General features: G+C 29.7%; 2 protein-coding genes across 4 annotated transcripts in view; one reads left to right on the top strand and one right to left on the bottom strand.

Moving 5' to 3' along the window:
• Positions 1-1,866, top strand: part of LOC130451294 (beta-1,3-galactosyltransferase 5-like) — a 57,967-nt gene extending 56,101 nt beyond the window's left edge. For all 3 annotated transcript variants that reach the window (XM_056790230.1, XM_056790231.1, XM_056790232.1), the window contains one exon: positions 439-1,866. In XM_056790230.1, the coding sequence (XP_056646208.1) occupies positions 441-1,532 (1,092 nt within the window). In that variant the 5' untranslated portion in view covers positions 439-440 and the 3' untranslated portion in view covers positions 1,533-1,866. The remainder of the gene's footprint in view (positions 1-438) is intronic.
• Positions 1,424-21,427, bottom strand: LOC130451295 (mitogen-activated protein kinase p38b-like). The gene is made up of 7 exons (XM_056790233.1): positions 21,183-21,427; positions 18,011-18,188; positions 7,263-7,406; positions 4,653-4,887; positions 3,821-3,900; positions 2,753-3,005; positions 1,424-1,925 (listed from the first exon to the last, which is right to left on the bottom strand). The coding sequence occupies exons 1-7, from the start codon at positions 21,284-21,286 to the stop codon at positions 1,867-1,869; spliced, it is 1,053 nt and encodes a 350-aa protein (XP_056646211.1). The 5' UTR covers positions 21,287-21,427; the 3' UTR covers positions 1,424-1,866.
• Positions 21,428-21,629: the final 202 nt, after the last annotated feature.

Here is a 21,629-nt window from a genome sequence, read left to right on the forward strand (position 1 = left end):
AATGCAATGGTGCTTTCCCAAAATTTTTAGATCTTTATAAGTATATTTGTTTAGTTTAACGCATCAGTATTTGCTTTTAAGCCGTAAATAGTGTTCACAGTTTTATAAGATTAGTAATAAAAGGGCGACATTTACACCAACGAAAAGATGTTCCAATAATTCTCCACTATCAGTGAATGAAAAACTTATTATTTTCAATGTATATGATTGCATAAAATACGATTACTCGAAATTTACTGTACAGGAAACTGCCGATCGATGTTCCCGAATGACTGGAGTTGGAAAGTCCACCGTTTTTAAATTATTGCGGGGGAGAAAGATAGGGCATATTTTTTATTAGATGATTCAAACTTCTCTAATGCAGACTTTTAAGTTTTATTTTTTTATGTGACTTCTGTAAGTATCTATTTTACTTATATTTGCATGGTTTTGTTGTAGGTATGGGGATGTCATGGCTGGCCCAAGTGCGATGCGTGCACATGGTAATGTTTGCTGTAATGACAATACCATTGCTAATTTGTTTATCGTACCTCAATTCAGACCAACTCCATACTACTGCATCACCTCTACGAACCTATGAAATTAAGCAAGTCCAGAGTAGTGGTCAAAATGTTAGCCAACCAGAGACAGAAGTGCAAGTATCGCCCTTTGTTACTTTACATACAGCTAACACCAACTTTACGGCAAACAATACAGGACCAGATCTTTCGAAGGGTGTAACTGCAGAAAAAATCTACCAAGCGGGTCACATGCGCCATGATTCTGAAATTTGTCCGAATATGGGCAAAAATTTGAAATTGCTGATAGCAATTACTTCAGCCCCCAGTCATGAAAGTGCCAGATTAGCTGTAAGAGAAACTTGGGGTCATTTTGCTATAAGAAAAGACATAGTTATAGCTTTTATGTTAGGTTCTACTTCAAACCAGACTGTGAATAATAGAATAGAACAAGAACAAGAAATTTATGGTGATATTATTAGAGGAAAATTTGTTGACACATATGACAATCTTACTCTTAAAACAATTTCAATGCTGGAATGGGTGGATAATTATTGTTCACAAGTTCAATTCGTACTTAAGACGGATGATGACATGTTTATTAACGTTTCACGTCTATTAGCCTTTATAGCCAAACATACACCTGAGGAACGAGCAATATTTGGCCGTCTGGCCAGAAAATGGAAGCCAATTAGGAACAAGAAATCCAAGTACTACATTTCACCTCAACAATATAAACCCCCAGTGTTTCCAGACTTTACTACAGGTCCAGCTTATCTGTTTCCAGCTCTCATAGTCAAGGAACTCTATTTGGCTTCTTTAAATTATACTTATTTCAAGCTTGAAGATGTTTTCGTCACTGGGATAGTGGCAAATGGACTGAAAATAAAACGGGTACATGTTCCAGAATTCATTAATAAACGAATAAAATTTACCCCCTGTAATATTCAGAAAGAAATTAGTATACATATGGTTAAAGGTGCCGAACAATACGATTTATGGAAGAAATTACATGATGTAGCTCAGTGTAAATAATAAATATGATGATTTGAACATAGACTTGTGATTAGTTTATAATTCTTTATTATAAACAGTATTTTATATTAAGTTAAATTATTTTATATAAATAATTGTATAATCTATTAGCTTAGAAATGAGAAAGAATACATCACATCACACCCTAAATAATCAAATTATTATTTTGTATTTTAATATTAAAAAACAAACATTTTGTATTATAATCGCTCATGTACATAAGATTTTAGAAACCCACTTTTATATAATTCCATTTAGGCCAAATAAAATACAATATTGTAAATATATTTGTACAATAATTCTAGATTGAATAATTAGATCCTTTTTCTTCAAACTATTCATCATTTTGCGGAGGCTTGTACACAAATGAATCCACTTCTTGTAACACCAACTCTGAAAATAAAATATTCCATTATACAAAAATTGAACTCTACCAAAAATAATGTTTCTTTAAAAATGCCTCTGTGCTGACTATGATTTTGTGTTGATATCTACTAATTATGATCTCCTGAAATTATCCTTTAAATAACTTAAATTTTAATGAAGTCGAAATAGCATTTGATTAAAAAAACAATTAACGAAAACAATTAACTTTCGGCAGAATAAGATTCTTTTCAACTGTGACTGTTTGGTACTTCCTAAAAGAATAGTTTAATTGAGTGTTGTAAATAATTAATTATGAAGATTAAATGAAAACTTATATGGTAAACTGGATTTCCAGCCCCAAATTCTTCTCTACATTAAAGTCTTTGAAGGAACCATATAGGAGCGACATTTTTTGTTTTTTAACAACGTGATGTTATTTGCCCTTCATTTACTGTCAATATTTTCTATAGTAGAAGTGGTATATTCATCCAATTTCAAAACTAAAAGCTTTTCTAATGTTCTTGAAATTATCTAGATGTTTCTGATTACAAAGTTCTGATTTAATGAGCAATGTCTATTTGCATTTATTTTGTTCTATTTATTCAATTGTATTTCTAGATATTTGAATTGTTGAATTTTATAGCTCTTTTAACATAATGTTATTCTGTTCATATTATAGATCCTCCTATACTTATGCATTCTGCTGCTACTTAATCATTGTGAATTCTTTGTACAGAATAATTTGAAAATCCATGTTTCACTATGCACACACAACTGTTTCGTTATTTTTAGTGGAAAAAAAATGAAAATTTGATGTTATTTGAGTAATATTAAGTTATTTTGACATATCTTACCTCTCCACTTCTCTACGGGCAAATTCATGTCTTCAATACTTTGATCATAAGGCGCTGAGGTAGGCTCGTCATTTGGATCTGCATAAGCTGCCAAATAGTCATGTGCCAAAGCTTGTTCGGCCGTTATTCTTTTCTCACTATCTAGTTCTAACATAAGACCTAGCAATTTTATTGCTAATGGATTAGCACCAAGTATATATTTGTTTAAATCTTTTTTAGGCATATGTGGAAGAGACCTGATATAGCTTCGAGCCTGAAAAAAAATGAAATATTAGACTAACATAGCACAAGGTTGAAATAACTGATATAGTTAAAATAATTTTTTAAAATATGATAGGTATATAAAGAATATTATATAATATTAAACACTATAAACTCTCACGTGTTCAAATGCTTTTTTGCAAATTGAATTTCATTATAGTCAAACCTACAATTCCTAGCAAACAATGAACTGTCTACTTTATACTTCTATATATACACTTTATAATTTATAACTGATCATATTTAGTCTAGCCTGATACTCCTAAACAAAATACGAATACAATAATTGCTACGTAGTAATTTCTCTGAGGTATGTTTCTTATAAATTTATTTTTTAAATCGTTTTGCTGCTTGTCTACTATATATGAGGAAATATATTAAAAAATGCACTGGGCCTGACTTATTACAGACAAAATCCTATTGTAAAATGATCAAAGAAGAGTTATACAGATTCATTCTTTTAAGAGGCTTGAAATTTGAACTATTTTTTATTAATATGCCTATTATCTAAATTATGTTTTGATCTAAAAATCAAAATATAGAAGAATAAAACTTGGATGATTGGCACCCCATATTCAGGAAGGACATTTTTTATTACAATTTTTTTTCAAGAATTTTCCCTCATTCTTAATTAATATGTTAAAAAGCCTTTATTCCGAATGTTATTGAGATTTCAAACTGTGGTAAAAATAATGATGACAATCAAGAAAACTATGCATTATAAATATTATAAATGCGACATGCTAATTTTGAATGACATTGAACATGGATATTTTCTAAAATTAATTTCATAAAGTAGATACTCACGCTTTCTGAAGTAATTTTTTGCATAAAGTCTTCACAAGGTGTTCCTAAAATTTCCATTATGAGATTGAGCTGATGAATATCTATTTGGAATTTAGAAAATATAAACGTATACTGTGTAATATATTATCACAAAATATAGTTGATCGAATTTACAATTATACCAATCCCTTTTGTGCTAAATTCCTTTATGGGTATCATATTGATTTTCTTCTGTATAAAAAACTGCAGATTATATCTGAAATCTAGGAAATATTTGTGAATACATAATTTATTTAGCTGGATTAATTACAAATATTGGTTTTGATAAAATGAAAATTATTTTTGTTTTTAATTTGTACTCTAGCCAATCTTCTAACCTTTTTTGCTACTCTTTTCATTCCTTCAATTTTGTTGTTTTGAACCCTCGTTTCAAATGATTTTGGAAAGTTGAGGGTTCTCGATAAACATAATTGTTCACAGGTAATAAGCTATATGATACAGCTCATTGACTTATCCCAGGATTGTCAAACTTTCTTAATTTTCTTTAACAGAAGTCCACAAACTATTGCAAATAAAAATGTTATCAATTGAAAGTTTAGGTTTAATTGTTTGCTTATCTTTTCCAAATATAATTACAGGGATAGCTATATTTTAGCTAATTATAATTCCTTCATATCTTGCAGATTTCTAGTGGTTTTTTCTGTAGTAATTTTCTAATTTTGCAATGTTTTAGTCACAACTCGTGATTATATATTGAAGTGAAGATTTTAAGTTGAAACATTTTGGAGGACGACTATTAACCAAAACAGTTGTAGGTTCAAATTTTAAATAAATTCTCATTAAAAAAGGATACGATCTGTTCCTGGAAATAATGTTTTTCCAGTTAATAGTTCTGCCATTATACAGCCAACTGACCAAATATCTACAGTCTGATTGTAGTGCATCCAATTCAACATAATTTCTGGTGCCCTATACCATCTAGTAGCTACATAACCGGTCATTTCAGTTTCTGTAGGTCTTGCTAATCCAAAGTCTAAAATTTTCAATTCACAGTCTTCATTCACAGCTATATTCGATGGTTTTAAGTCCTAAAAAACCAAATACTCATATTAAAACCAGTGATTATGAAGAATCCGAATTGATATGCGGAAATTACAAAAACATTGTGCGCAGTAACAAAAAAAACTAGTTGGCAAGAGACAATTTATATATTGTGGAAGTAGAGAAGACACAGCAAAGTCACCAGAAAATTAATATAAATTCTAAAAAAACTTGCCATCCTCTGTTATTTTTTTTATTCAGATTCCTACGTAAGCCTTGCATAAAATAACTTCTTATAAAAAGGTCCTTTGTGTGACACGAATATTTGAATAATTTTGAAACTATGTTATTTTTTTAAAAGATTGAAGTGTAAAATATAATTCGTCTTTGGAAAACTTATTTTTTTATAAACACTTTTATTAACGATGACTTTTACAAGAAATGAAAAAGTATAAACAAGTAACAATGTAATGAAACTTAGACTAAAGTTTGAGTTGTATAATTTTGGTTAAATTATATAAAAACTATTGAAGACTCGTCATAGTGTTCTATTGAAAGTTTTGTCTATCTAATGTTCTTTCACTTATATGAATCAACAAAATTAGAAATAATTTGTTTAGTCTAGCACACTGTGATAATATTTCATTAATATTCTTTTTAGAATTTGTTGGGTAGCAAAGAGGTAAAAAGATACTGTTATATTCCATTCAGTCTATCTTAAAGAGGTTCATGACTTGCAATATATATATATATATATATATATATATATATATATATATATACAAATAGTTTGAAAAACACTGTTAAGATACAGTTGAATGTTTATTAAATTTTTATCCCTATTGTCTAGTCAGTAACAAATGTAATACAACTTTATAACTGGTTTATAAGAATAATGAGAATAATAATAAGAATTTATGAGATAGATAATATTGTTAGTTTTGGATAAGTGTCACGTTCATTTAATAATTCAAATATGAGGAATTGATATTCTCGCACATCAGCATGATATCTTAATATACAAAACCTACAGAAATTCCATAGAAAACAGTACTTCAAACTTTCCTATATTTCTTTGACATCTCTGGCAGTTTTTGTTATCTTTATAGAATAACAAATGATTTTCTATTCATTAATTTTTATTTACCAAATAATATAACTACCTGAACAAAGAATATAACATCAAAAAAAGAATAAAACTTTTTTTTAGTCACTTTTAATTTAATACTGATTGGCAAATGATAAATAAAAATGTTTCATAATAACTGCAACAATTACTGAATCAATTTTACTTGAAACTTTGATATTAAACCGCATTGAAAAAAATTATAATTAAATGTATTACAATAACACTGAGATTTGCATATCCGTGTATACTTTGGACACTTGCAAAAAAACTTGAACTGAGCAATAAACTGAATACCAGGTATACAAGTACAAATGTACATGTTAATTTGGCCTTAAGATAACTAACTAACTAAATAATAACTAAATATAAATATGACAAAAATTATCAGAAACTACTTTTATAAATATATGGATTTTGGCTATTAATTAAAACCAAGTCTAGCGCATATTTATGAATAATTTAGTAATCATCTTATTAATAGGTTAGCTATAGACGCATACGCAAATAAAATGTTTTTTGTTTCAGGTTAAGTTGAGTTAAGTTTTTATTTTATCTACCACATTTTCATACATGATTTCAGACTACATCTTGTTTGATCAAGAAATCGTTTTTGTGTTTGATTTTGCGATGTAGTCTGTACTCAATCGGAGTAATAAATTAGTGAAGAAAGTCCAATTGAAAAATGAAAATGACATAAGTTAAGCCAAATACAGCATCAAATTATATGGATCTATATTGAATACACTGCTTACACCAACACTCACAATTAAACTATTTGACGTGCTTTTTGTGAGTTATTGTCTTCAGAGACTGAAAGTAAATTGTTTACCTGTGTTGGTGTAAGCACTATGAATATCGCCAACGGTTCCAGAAATTTCAATTTAGTTATATATGGATCGAAAATATGATCCCGAAACCGATGAAATATAAAAACAGCCACCAAGAAAAGCATTTATTGATGTGCTTAAATTGAAATATATTATTATAAAAAGAAGCTAAGAAATCATCACAGGATTACCACAAGATATTTAGTTAGTTGTAATATAGACTATGTATGTCAAAATTGGACTATTTGTCGATAAAAATTTCGTTTTCAATATTTTTCTACTTTATTGCTGTCCATCTTATGAATATTAAAACTTTATCTGGTTTTTACTAATTACCGCTGTTTCCCAGTTGATTATAACAAAACTTTTTTTAGGTTCAGTTAAAATAATAGTTTATTCAATTTCAGTGATTAAAAACGAGATCATTCGTACAATGTTTTGTTACGAAGGTAAAGAAAATACTTACGCGATGTATAACTCCCGCAGAGTGTATGTACTTCAGGCCACGAAGGATTTGGTATACTAAAAATTGAACATGGTCGTCTGTAAGTTTTTGGGTTCTGATTATATTATTTAAATCCGCACCCATTAGATGAGTGACTAAATATATCTGAAAATAGAAAAATGCATAAGAGGAAAATTATAATTGAAATTATTTCGTTTCTAACACATTATATATTTTAGTAAATAAATTTTAGTTATATGTTATGCTATAACGTTTTTCAACAATTACGCAATATGGTTATCATTATAATAGTAATTCAATAAATATAATTTTCTTTAAATCCTTACTTCTTAGACTTCTTTTATATAATTTTGTTGATAAATGATCTGGATTTTATGTCCCTTTTTAATTAAAATTTCGTTAAAAAGCATATAAGATTGACGTTTCGACTACTTTCAGTCTTTATCAAAATATGATATTGACACTGACAATTTATATTAAACAATACATCACCTATATCATGAATATCAAAATAAAAATCATTCTAAACATATAATATTGATTTTTCCATAGTTTCTACATTTCAAAAGAAATTTATTAGCAAAGAAAGTCTTTGCTAACAAATGTGATTGTTGGGATTAGTGGCAATTAGATTCCAAAGCGTGAAACGTCGATGAGTGTATATCATATACAGTGTAAGCTTTTGTAGTTGGTTTATTTTTGGGGTTATACTAATTGTTTATTTAAACATTGTTAAGCATTGATTGAGTTTCCTTAACCGTAATCTAGTTAACTCAAGTTATATGAATCTTGAATACTCAAATTAAAACGCAAATGTTTTTGTTATTACCTTTCGCAATGAATTGGAGGATTGTTATTTTAATGAGAAGTATTTGATTTTATCTATTCATATATTATTTCGTATATTTTTACATTTAACCATGAGTAATTGTAATAGTTACTCACAGTCAAGGTTGCAAAATAATTTACAATGTGTACAAATTTACTTAGAAGACAAATATTTTCAAGGACATATCCCATGAGAAAATCTCCAGTATGAAAATATTGTATATACTAGTAGTTTCCGATCTACATGTTGACCCTGTACGTAAGAAAATGCCACAAAGACTTCGTGATTCAATAATAAATATTTGTATCGGTGCGAATTGTTTGATTTGGTTATAAATTTCTAGTTTTATAACAATTATTCGCTTGTAATAAAATTGAAAATTACTTTTTATGTCTTTGTTTTTTAATTAGTATAATAAAGGACATGACACAATTTTTTTTATATTTCCCACTGAATCAGCCTCCGATTTATATTCAAAAAGGACCGGCAGAAATTTTGAAACATTCTGTATAGACCCATTTTTATTTTATTGGTTATTGCGCTTACAATTTATGTAAGATCAGTGCTGTGTAAGATGTCCTATATAACTACATTTACAATATTCATTATCAGTTAATCACATTATTAGCTCTCATCCTCACGATAAAATTATTTTAATCACACCTCAGAAGTAACTTTGAAAAAGAATTACAATGATTGATATAATTAAAATTTCGGCATACTGGTATTTCATACCGGTCATTTTCTTAGTTTCTTCGAATTTTTTGCTATTTAATTTTCAACTTTATTCCAATTCCAGTTGAAAAATAAAATAAAAAAAAGATAATTACTTTTAATAAGTAGGAGAAATGGAAAGCAAGAGGCAAGGGTGAACGAACGAATTAGTGCAACACTTAAAATTTATTATGCATCAAGAAAACATTTTCAAAAGAAAGGCCTAAAATAATGTTTAGACCAGCTCTTAACGAAATTTAGGCATTTAAAAACATACTTAAGAGAGAAACTCAAATAATGGAAATAAAGTACTTTTTCAGAGTTATATGTATCACAAGAAATATGAAACTGATTAATAAGGGTCGAATATGAAATTGATTAATAAGACATCATTTCATTATTTGAATTAATTATTACAGTAAAAATCCATCTAACATCTACAAAGCTTTGCGCTCGTCGAACGATCTTTCGGATTCGGCACAGGTAGTGTGCATTAGATGGACTAAATATTTTCTAAATGTGCTTGTGCGCTCGATGCACGTGCGCTCCTTGCACCCACCCTCAAAGAGATTGAAAAGAATAAAGGTTAATTAGGAAAATTGTAGGTATTCTGTGAAGGCCGTTTTAAATTTTCCATGTTAATTTTTGTTTTTGAGTTGGTCGAAATTGTTTAGTTTTGTTAATTGTATTTGCTTGTTTTTGTCTTTTGTGAGTTTTAACATATTATGTCTTTTGATTTTGTAGAAAAATTTCTGGGCCATCATGGTTTTTATTAATTTTTTTAATTCGTTTTTGTTTAACAAGTCTTCATTAATTTTAGAGTAAAGTATTTAAGTTTAATTTGAATGACCGCTAATTACATCTTTTTTTGTCGTGGATTGTATTGAATGATTATAAGCTATAATTGCATAAAGTATTTTTAAGTTAATGGTATTTTGAGGGATCCTTGGGTATTTAATAATCTAATATATTCTTGACAAGACAAATAAATTTTAATTTCATGCAAATTTAGTTCTAGAATAACAGAATTTTTGAATTCGGTTCTATTGTCTGTAAATATTTTTTGGGAACGGCCAAAAACTGGGAAAAGAAGGAATATAATCGAAGTACACCAAAATAGACGACTGTCGAATTAAGGTTAGAGAGATAAAAGAGGGGTTTGCTCACTTTGGACCAAAAGCGCATTCGGATGAATATTTCCCAGTTTTTATTGATGCGGCTTAGGCAGAATGGATCGGATTTTTGCATCGATTCACAACTGTAGATGAAACCTAGTTTCCATTACTACGCTTCGAAATAAAAAAAACAATCGAGAGAGTGGATTGCAAAAGTCAAAACCTGCTCCGAAAAAGGCAAACACGGTTTCATCGGCTGGAAAAAAGATTCCGACTGTTTTTTGAGATAGTCATGGGATTGTGTTCATAGACTTTCAGTAAAAAGGTAAAACAGTGACAGAAGAGTTATACGCATCATTGCTTGATAACATAAAGGGATTGCAAAATTTGAAAAACAAAGTGTTTTCCATCAGTCCAATGCCCCTTCCCACGAATAGCACTTCGAATTGGTTGACCACCCACTTTATTGACCAGATCTAGCCCCCATCGACTTTACCTATTTCCTAAACTTAGAGTTTAACTCGCAGGAGAAATATTTTCATTAGACTAGAACGTTATTGCATACGTAAACACCCGTTTTGAGGACAAAGGCAGCAACTATTGTTTGGAAAGATTAAAAAGGTTGGGTACCGCTGGACTAAAAGTATGGACTTAAAAGGGGGCAATGTTGAAAAAAAAATGATTATGCAAAGTAATTTCGTATTTCTATGTTAGGTTTGAAACTTTTTAGACAAACCTCGTACTTATTATTATATTTACGAGTATGCAAGATTTTGAACATGATCCGAGAGGTAAAGAGTACATAGTACAATGTTACACGTAAAGACAATAAAATGGATCCGATGATTTCTGCAGATTATTGAAGAGTTACAATTTCAAAGAAATATTTGTTAAATTTTTCATTGGAGATTAAGAAAACAAAAGAATCATGATAATAAGTGAAGTTGACTTCACTTATTATTGTGTACCACATTTGACAATTTAATACAAGCGTGCATATCTATTGTTCAGTTCAGTATGAATTTTACTGGTGTGATGATCTCCAAAGTCCATCTCATGTAGATCAACTATTCGGTGATTTATTTCAATTTTTCATGAAATCCAATAATTATATATTTTTTAAGAACGGAAGCCAAAATATGACATATGGAACAGTTAAAAGATAGAGTGCAAGGCTTTGTACCAACATCGGATAGATTATGTGACATTGGGATGAAAGGGAATAATGACAACATATTTATCGTTAATATACGAGTACATGCACCAACAGAAGAGAAAGACGAAGACACAAAGGTTATTTATTATGAAGAGTTAGAAAGGCTAATGGAGATACTATACCAAACACAGACATAGTAATTGTAATTGGAGAAAGCAAGCACGAAGAGTCAAATAATGGACTTAGATTGATAGAATTGGCAGTCGAAAGAGATATGAATATCATGAGTACCCACTTTCAGAGAAAATATTTCTATAAAGGTACTAGGAAATGATACAAATCACATCGACCATGTTCTAATACAACAGAAGTATTCGAAACTAATCACAAAGGTGAGAACATATCGGGGAGCAGACATAAGTTTGAATCACTTTTTGGTAGGTGTCAAAATAAGGATAAAAAAAATGGAAAAAACCAAAAAAACCAAAACAAATTTTATACGGCTTAAGCGATTTAAAGAGAGAAAATATTGAAAGAAAGTATACTATAGACATTACAGAATACTTGACCAGTCGAGAAGAAAGCCACACACTAACTGTTGAAAAAAAAACTGGGAAAAAATCTCCGCCTGAGAAAATCACAAAAAAGAAAAAGTTGGCTAGATGATGAATGTGACAGTGAAATACAGCAAAAAAGGAAATTTAGACCAAAAATGTTGCAGAATAGAGACGAGAAAAGCGTAAGTGAATATAACAACCAAAGAAAAAAAGTAAAGAAACTATGTAGGAGGAAAAAAGAGAATCTTTAGAAGACAAAATAAAAACTATAGGGAAAGAATATCAAAAAAAGGAAATTAAAAATTTTTACGAAGATACATACATAAGAAAACAAAACGAGAGTACTACCACATATTATATAAGAGATAATGAATGAAACCTTGTAGGTGACGAAGAAGAAAAAATTAGAAGATGGAAAGAATATTTCGAAGAATGGCTTTTACAATGGCTACTAGGTCACTTAGAACGAATGGACGAAGACAGACTCTTGAAACGAGTTGCATGGAAGATAACAGAGGGCAAGAGGAAAAGAGGTAGACCAAAAAAATGGCGGAGGGAAGCGGTGAAAGAAGATTTTTCGTTTCAGTTTTGTTTTTAAATTGATTGTAGTATCTGTTTATCCTTTTCTTGAATATGTTATTTATCATTTTTTCCGGATAATTATTTTCTTTCAATGCAGTTTTTGCTTTTTAAACAGCTAAGCATCAAAACATAAAACATTTTTCCTTACCATATGTACAAGGACTTTCCCAACAATTATCGAATTAATTTAATGAATATGATATTAGTATAAGTCATAGAGGACATAATACATTATCCAAATATTTCACTAAATTAAAATCTAAAACACCAAAAAACAAAAAAAGTAATTTTATATATCAAGTGCCTTGTACTTGTACTGTTAGGGCAAACATCTCAGTAATTAGAAAATAGACTAAGAAGTCATCAATACGATAAAAAAATAGAACTGCACTAACGAACCATGAAATATCTAAAAAAGATAAATTCAATTATAAAGATTCAAAAATTCTTGAAACAGAATCTAATACACGGAAAAGAGAAATTTTAGAAATGGTTCACATTCATAATAACGAAAAAGTTATAAATGATAAAGAAGATCTAAATAATTTAAGTAAAATTTATAGCTCTATTTTGTAAATTCTAATAAATTTAATATATTTGAGATGGATAAAGACTCAAAGAAAGGTCGAAACGTTAAAATTTATCTTTCTTTTTAAAAGTATCAAAAAGAACTAATTTTAAAACAGAAGAGACCTAAAATCAAGAAGAATATATATATATATATATATATATATATATATATATATATCATTGCAGATTGAAAATAAGATGGTGATAAGAAAAATGGTATTGCAATAAAAATGCAACCATGTAATTTGTAGGACAATGTGACTGTTAATTATATAGATAAAAACTAAGCAATAGAAAAAACCGGCTAGTAAGTTGACCTTTTTATCGATACGTATCGGAAGGAGGGTACTTTTTGATCAAACCACACACTTTGTACAACAAGTAATTTTTCGAACAAAACAAAAATAAGAAAGGTGGGCGTATCATCAAGATGAAAACAGAAAATTAGCTTTATTGTGATCAATTGCAAAAATAGATCCTGGACTATAACAATATGACAAACTTGAATGATATTTTTTTTTAAGTTTAGAAGAATGGATCATATATGTAAACAATCTCGGGTAGTTTATTTTTAAACCATTAGCTGTTCGTTGCAAATTGAACATAAGATACCTCGATATTTTTTTGAATACTTCGAAATTTCTAAAAATTATGTTTGCTCGAAAAAATATTATACGCACCTGAATGTCTCGTCTGATTCCAGACAATTATATGTGTATTACTAATATTCACATATTTTTCAAATTACTTTAAGCTATATTTAAAAATAAAATTGAAGCATAGTAATTTATGTGTCAATAAAATGATAAAATTCCTTAATTCTTTATCTTACTAGTGACTCCATATTGTTTGAGTGCACAAATTCTACAAAAATCATCTTTATAAACATCAAATTGAATGTAAAAATATATCAACACTGCAGCTTCTTTAGTATTACGAGGGTTATTACTAAAGTTATGAGATAGACAAATAGAAACAAATATTTATAATTGGATATGGCTCTATTGTTTTTGAAAATATTCTATAAAAAGATCAGTACACTTCTGCAAGCGTTTTAACGAAATGTCGAAGCATTTTATCCATTCCGATTGAGATACCTCCAAAACATGTGATTTGAACGCATCACCTCTTCTTCAGGTGTAGAAAAACGTTGACCTCGCAATTTATTTTTGATCTGCGCGAATAAGAAAAAATCATTGGGTGCCAAACAAGGACTGTACGACGGATGACTTATCAATTCGATGTTTTGACTGTTCAAAAATGTTTTGTTTGAACTGATGTGTAAGAGTTCGTGGTGGAGAATGACTCGTCTTATGCGAAACCAGTGTAACATGGTGGCTTAAGATGGTGCTTCATCATTAAAAGTCGAAGCGAGTTGATCGGCACACTGCTATTGCTTTTTTAACCAAGAATGTATCAAATATCTCAATAGCACTCACATGACCAACACGTTCTGGGTACGTTCACTATTAGAAATGTCAAACTTTATGATGGCAATGTCCGATTTGACATATTCACATCAGTGTTGCCAAAAAAACTCAAAACGTAGGTAGCAACCCTCGTAGTGCAGAAATAATGGATATAGTAGGAACTATGTTCTAAAACCAATTTTACTTATAAACCTGCATTTTTCCTCATGTCCAGAAAATGCATAGAAATTATTATGGGAAAAAATTCTTTGAATGACATACTGGTGACAGAAAAGTAATGTATAATAATTTTGTTTGTATTTTAATTTGATTGCTAACCCTTGTATAAAGAGGTTTGCAATTCCCACTGAATTCTCATTAGTTGACGTTGATACTAAACACACTGTTTACTGCAACTATTACACCAAAACTTCATTATACCCACTGACGCGCGTTTCAATAACAAAATTATCGTCTTCAGTGACTGAAAGTAAACATATGCACGATGAGTACCTCTAATATTACGTGATGCAGTGGTCGTTTAATTCACAGAACAAAAAAAATGTTTTTGCAAGAATCCAAAATGCAAAATAATGAGTGAAAAAATCGGGGCCATCATCGCAGAAAAAACTCAAGAGGCAATATTCAGAGGGAAAAGGTCATACTAATCGTATTTTGGGATTCTGAAATCGTAATTTTAGTATATTATTTGCCAAAAGAAGTCACGATTACAGGTGCTTAGTATGCCAATTCAAGTCCAAAACTACATGAATATTTCTTTGGAGACATATTCGAAATGTTAGAAGATCGATGGGAAGGATGTGTTGACTTTAATCAAGACTATTAAAAATGATATATTTTTCAATTTTTTATAACTGAGGCAGAGGCGGAGGAAACGGATCATAACTGCTAAGTGATATACACGGTTCTGCAGTTAAAGTGCCCAAAACCTCTAAATTTGGCGCTTATCCAAAACCAGGCGATTATTTCTTGCAAAGTAACCAGCTACTTCCAGGATTTATTTCTTACTTGAATCAGAATTCCGCCATTTAATTAAACACTGTTGACATTTATCCCACAAGTAAAAATAATTTCAGTTTCTTGTTGAGAAACCATTGAAACTTGCATAGACTCACAAACATTACATTATTATTTGTTTTTTTAATAAATTTTTTTAACTGAATATTATACTTCTTGGTAGTTATGTAATATGATTTTAGTATATATATAGGGAGCCAGAAGACAGACGACTGCTTAATAAGTAATTTAATTTACTTTACACGTTTTTATGACTATTTATAGTAAGATCTTCATAACAGTTGTTCCAATAAAATCTATTTATACTACTATATAGTAAGTTTGTCATAAGTGTATTTTTTGAAAATGAAATATTGTTACAAATGACATTTGTATATCCTTTATTCATTCAGAAATTGACAGTTTTAAACTTTCATATAAATCATATATAAAACGTGATTCCTATAATAAAAATGTTATATGATGGTGGTTTGGCCAGCAAAATATTAGACATTTACAGTGCAAGACGTAGATTGAATAATGACATTCTTCAAAAATGTTATAACATAACTTTTATATATTTAGATAATTCTGTCGAACGGCCGCATCTCTAAAATCAATAATTTTGGTGGAAAATCCAAGACATTTTAATGAAGGTTGGCTCAGTTATGACTTGTACATCAACATCATTTTAATACCGTAGTTGATAGATCAGAATGGAACAGTTCACTATCAATAGAAACGTATAAAAAAAGAAATTTATATTACCTGATAATCCAATTGTTTTCGGCTCAACTTCAGTTTAGTAATATGTATAAATATTTTTAGGGACCATATATATTTCGATAAGGGACTACCTACTAAGTCGAACGGCGTGAAAGTTAGTTTTAAGAAACGACCCCTTAATAAGTTATAGGCAGTTATATGTACCATGATACCCTATGGGAAATTTTGTTTAGTTATCTATTTGCGTGAGAAATAGTTGTTAAGGCTGACCAACATTCACGTGGCAAAATTGTGGTCCCTGTATTAATATGCAAATGGTAAGTGCAAATATAACCGCGACAGTTTAGTTGAAGGGTATTGGATTCTGGGCATTAGTTCAAAAGAAACCTAGGACTTTCGTATGATTTGCCGCCCTGAAAACTGCCGCAGCACTGCCGCGATAACTCTTATGATCGAGGAGCGCCTGGACTGACAGATGGCGTGAATAATGTGACCTTACTTCACGCGACTTTCTTCACAAAGCACAAAGTCACAACAATCAGTTAGCTCAAGACCAGCAGTGAGTGATATATATATATATATATATATATATATATATATATATATATATATATATATATATATATATACAAGAAAAAGATAAATATTGAAAAAGCAGTTACTACAACAATTTATAGGGGTTGAGATAGGCAACCAGGACAATCTATGAACGGACCTCAAGGACACTTGGGAGAGTGTGTAATAGAATATGAAGATCTTTGGCAGCTAGAGCCATTCAAGGTCATCAACGTTCTAAAAGGAACGGAATTAATAGATCATATATGAACACAGAATATTCTAGCGCCACAGCAAGAAAAGGGGACACAATTGATCCTTTGGGTCGCAATGTATATGGCACTCTAAGTTACAACATATATTACATAGCTTGAGCATTGGAACAACAAATATGGCGTAATAAATGGAGTAACGTGATCTTCACAGATGAGTTTTGGAGGTACTAGAGAGAATTATTTAAATGGCCCTAATGAGTTGATTGTATTGGATGGAAACATTACAGGACACGTATATAGGAATCAAGTAACAATCATCGAGCTGCGGTGGTATTGGAAGAAATGGGAGATAAATAATTTCTTCATCTACCATTTAAACCTAGGTCGCCTGACCTAAAACCCATAGAGCATGCTTGAGATCAGTTACCAGAAGCCATTGATAACAATCTTCGATCATATAGGAGCTTAGAAATATTCTTCCACTACTTAGGACAGAAATAGTACAAAATTTATTGGTCATTATGGTTGAAAGCATGCCAAGACTGCTGTGATACGTGCCAATGGAGATAATACAGAATATTAACTCTAGTTTAACTATTCTTTTTTTATTGAATTATTTGATAAATTCTCTTGTTTCTTTATTCTATTTTAGCACTTTATTCGATTTTCAGTATTCTACGATAAGAAAAGAAAAGTTTATGATTCCTGTCTGCCATTCAACATAAATATATAACCTGTAAAAAAATATAATTAAATTTTTTGTTTTGGCTTTTAAAATCGATTTCAATCAATACTCCCAACTTTTCAACAGCTGTTTAATTACCTAACTAATGCCATAGATAACTTTTATGAAAACCAGTTGTTATTTAACAAACCAGCAGTTGTTACTAATCTATTATTAAACAAACTTATGATACTGTAATACATCGGGAGGTTTGAAATGATTTAATAATGGATAAACAGAAATCAACTTTTATAACTCTCTACATAAAATTGTGACGTTTTTATAGCCAATTTTATTTTCTGGAATATAATCGAACACTATCAGAACTGTTTTACTGTGTTCGACAACACGATATTTTTACAAAGGAAACGAGAATAACCTATTGATCGGACCAATCTACCTAATCTCTTTACAATATTAACTTTGTTCGTGGGTGTGATTCCGAATCAGTTTAGGGACCGATCGCATGCGCACAAAATTGTCGTTCGCTAAAGTGCGCATGCGATCGGTCCCTAAACTGATTCGAAATCAGACCCCCGAACAAAGCTATTATTATTATTATTATACACGTATACAAACCTGACTATTATCGTGTTTTGGATAAAATACATCTAACAGCCCTATTACATTTTCGTGCCTCATATGTTTCAGTAACTTCAATTCTCTGTAGGTTCTCTTGGCATGGACAGCTGTCTGGAAGGGACGGGCTAATTTCTTTATTGCTACTTTTTTATTTGTTTGTGTATCTAATGCAGAGCTGAAATAAAAGTATTTATTTGTATATAATTAATTATATATAATCCCAGTCTTTGCATCGTCTCCATGGTTAGTCGTTTTATTTGCATACAATGATTAATTATTTTTGGACCTGAGATAAGCTAAATAAGTCAAACTTGCAAGTGATTCTATATCTAACAGTAATAGCTTTCTTAGTTATACTTCTTTACAACCCCCAAAAAGTTGGCATCACACTTTGGAAATTTTGGAAGTTGTTCCAGCATTTTCAAGGTATTGCGATTCTAGCAGATAGTCTGTTTTGTTCCAAAATATGACGTTAAAAAAATTTTGCGAGACATAATTTTAAAGCAACACACTTTCGAGCTATCGCAATTTGAATCGTTGTTCTAGGTTGTTTCAAATTTGTTCTTAATTTTTCCAGAATATTGCTTTCGGAAAAGAATTATTTTTAAGATAATTAATATCCCACTTCCAGCTTTATTTCAAGAAATTTTTATTATGTTGTTCTGAGTTGTTTTAGTTTTTTTCTACATTTTTCGAGGCTTCCCCCCTCTTCTACCATAGCTCGTCCGAAAAAAATTTATTTTTCAGAAATTTGGAGAAAATTCAATTTGGAGCTGTTACCATATTTACGAAACAACGCAGTTTTAGCGGTTGTGCTACATTTTTTCAAAATATCATTCGATAAAAATGCGGTTCAATTTCAAAAATCGGATTTTTTTCAATTTTCTAATAGTTTCATTCTCAGCTCTCTGTCATTTTGGAACCAAATAGAGCAACCTGGATAAATTTTCAAAATTTCTGTAATTCCAAAGTGCAAAGGCAACATCTTTGGCGTTTCTTTGCCATATATAAAATCAATTACTCCTAAACTTTCCTGAATCTTTAAACAATATCATATGAAAATTGCTAACACTTTACAATTAATTCAATTTTTAGTGAAATAAAAAATAGTCTAAAAAGTATCAACCAAATTTCTAGAAACGGGGTATGATGACAAGCATATTTGTGTCAGAATCAAGATGGCAAAAGGAGCCATAAGAAAATACCGTTTTGCATGTACTATAACTAAATAATGCTCTGAACAAGCCAGATTAAGTAACAAAACAGATGAATTCTCAAGCAAATGAATTACATCTAAAATATATCTCATAGAATCAAGTACCATAAAGAATATCTATTTCCTTTTTTTTTGAAGATGATGTAGTTCGATTATCAAGATCAATATTACCAAGAAGAGCGAGATTCTGAAATGATGAAGCTTGTTGGTGGGATCGTTGCTTGAATCTTCTAACTTTGATGTGTTTGAACCTTGTACGTGTCAGCACAATGCACTCACCAGGAACATGGTCTGCAGTTTTTTCCTCCTACTTGCATCAGTGATCCCTACAGTATGGAGATGGCTTTTTAGGTGACATTGTCCAGTTAAAAGTTGAACCAAAGAATACCTATCAGGATATAATTTGTTATCACTTTTGTGAGAGGTTATCCGATTAGTGAGTGACCTCTTCGACTGATCAATGTACTTGATGTCATAATTCAAATAAGGAATTTCAAAACTTTGGCATGACATGTTTGTTATGTATGTCAATCTATGAATTATGAATTTTCCAAAGTTTTGATTACTAAGAATAACTACAAAAATAATTGAACCAACAAACATTCAGTTCCTTCCATAACGACCTAGCTAATGTAATGCCATTCATAATCTAACCAATAAATATTCAGCAATAAATATTTATCATCATTCGTAACGACCAAGCTTAATCTAACCTATAAAATTCATAATATAACCAGACCTAAAATCTAGTGATATTTCAAACTTATCCCCATCAGAATTTAAATTGAAAATCAATTAATGTGAAAGAATAGAAACATTCTAGAGGTTTGGCAATTTGATTATTGAGATGTTTCTCCATAAATGTTATATAAATGTATCAAATATAATTTTTATTTAAAAATTCTATATAGTTTGATATGACATTTCAAAAATTATCAATATACAACAGCACAACTCTTTAGGACTGTAAATAGTACATAGTACATATCATTCATAAGCCATTTACCTTGAATCTGAATTCATAAATGGTAATAAAAAAACTCTGAACAAGTGAGAATTTTAAAATGATTATAACAGAACACATAAATGTTCTTGGGGACTGAAAGAAAAAATTATGAATAGTATCCAAAATAATTCTGTTATATACTTTGAATAACCTATTGGAAAATAATATTTTTCAGAATAGATTTTATTATAAGTTCTATCTGTATCAAAGCTAGCTGGTATACCACATCTATGGTCAATATTTCATATTCAATCAATAAAGTTTTCAAACAACTAATCATTTTTCTATTAACATACTGAAAATGTAATCAATCCATTAACTTGATTTGTTTTCACTAGGATTACAATAATGAATATTGAAAATCTTCACAGAGTTTTTTTCAATAAATATTCTGGAATTAAGAAGACCCTATTATTTGAATGATTAAGGTGCAGGTGTCTTATAACTTTTACATATTGAAAAAGTAACAGTGAAAACTTTAAATAATGAGTTCAGCAAATAAAATATTGTTCATAAACCAGAGTTCAATGCATTTAAAAATGAATTGGCCAATAATTAACACTATTTTATGAGTTGGCATATTAAAAAAAGTTATGCAGCAAATAACAACAAAAATATATTTTAACAACAATAACTAAAATATAATTAAAGCAGAATAATATACTCGAATATGAAAATAAATTGAAAAAATTATAAATACGAATATGTTGAAATATATCTAGTATGTAGCACTAAACATACTTATACCAAGCAATGTACGTTTTATTTATTATATTAGGTAAATAAAGTATAAATTATATAGTAATCTCATATTTTTATATATGTAAGACTTGTATTATTATTTAAACACATAGTTATTTTGTGTAAACTAGTAAATATGCCTCTAATTGACTTTATTTTAATGTAATTCATTACAGCTGATCAGTGGTAGTCCAAATATTACTTACCAAACTTGTCCGTATGCACCTGAACCTACAGTGGATAGCGATTGATATCTATCAGGCACTTCCCACACCGTTTTATTTACTTCAATTCTGTGAAAATTAGACATTTTCAAAAATATATATAATAAATTTTCAAAGTTTAACTATTATCACAATTAAACACTTCATATAAAATTAACAAACTGGTAACACTAGAAAGAGATAAGATGATACGCATACAGATGCTATCTGAGGGGGTGAATAAAACGAGGACAGAAATAATATACATTACTAATGACAGTGACAATCATCTTTCAATGAAAATCAAAAAGCTGTTGCCACAACAAGTTCATGTGTTTTTACAAAGTAATAAAATAGCCTAGTAACACAAATATATACAGTTCTTAAGTTGATAAGCAGTGCATAATTTTAAAACTTCAATTGAAATTCTCCAAAACTAATTCTTTTCAA

This window comes from Diorhabda sublineata, chromosome X (assembly GCF_026230105.1).
Source record: "Diorhabda sublineata isolate icDioSubl1.1 chromosome X, icDioSubl1.1, whole genome shotgun sequence".
Taxonomy (NCBI): Eukaryota; Metazoa; Arthropoda; class Insecta; order Coleoptera; family Chrysomelidae; genus Diorhabda; species Diorhabda sublineata.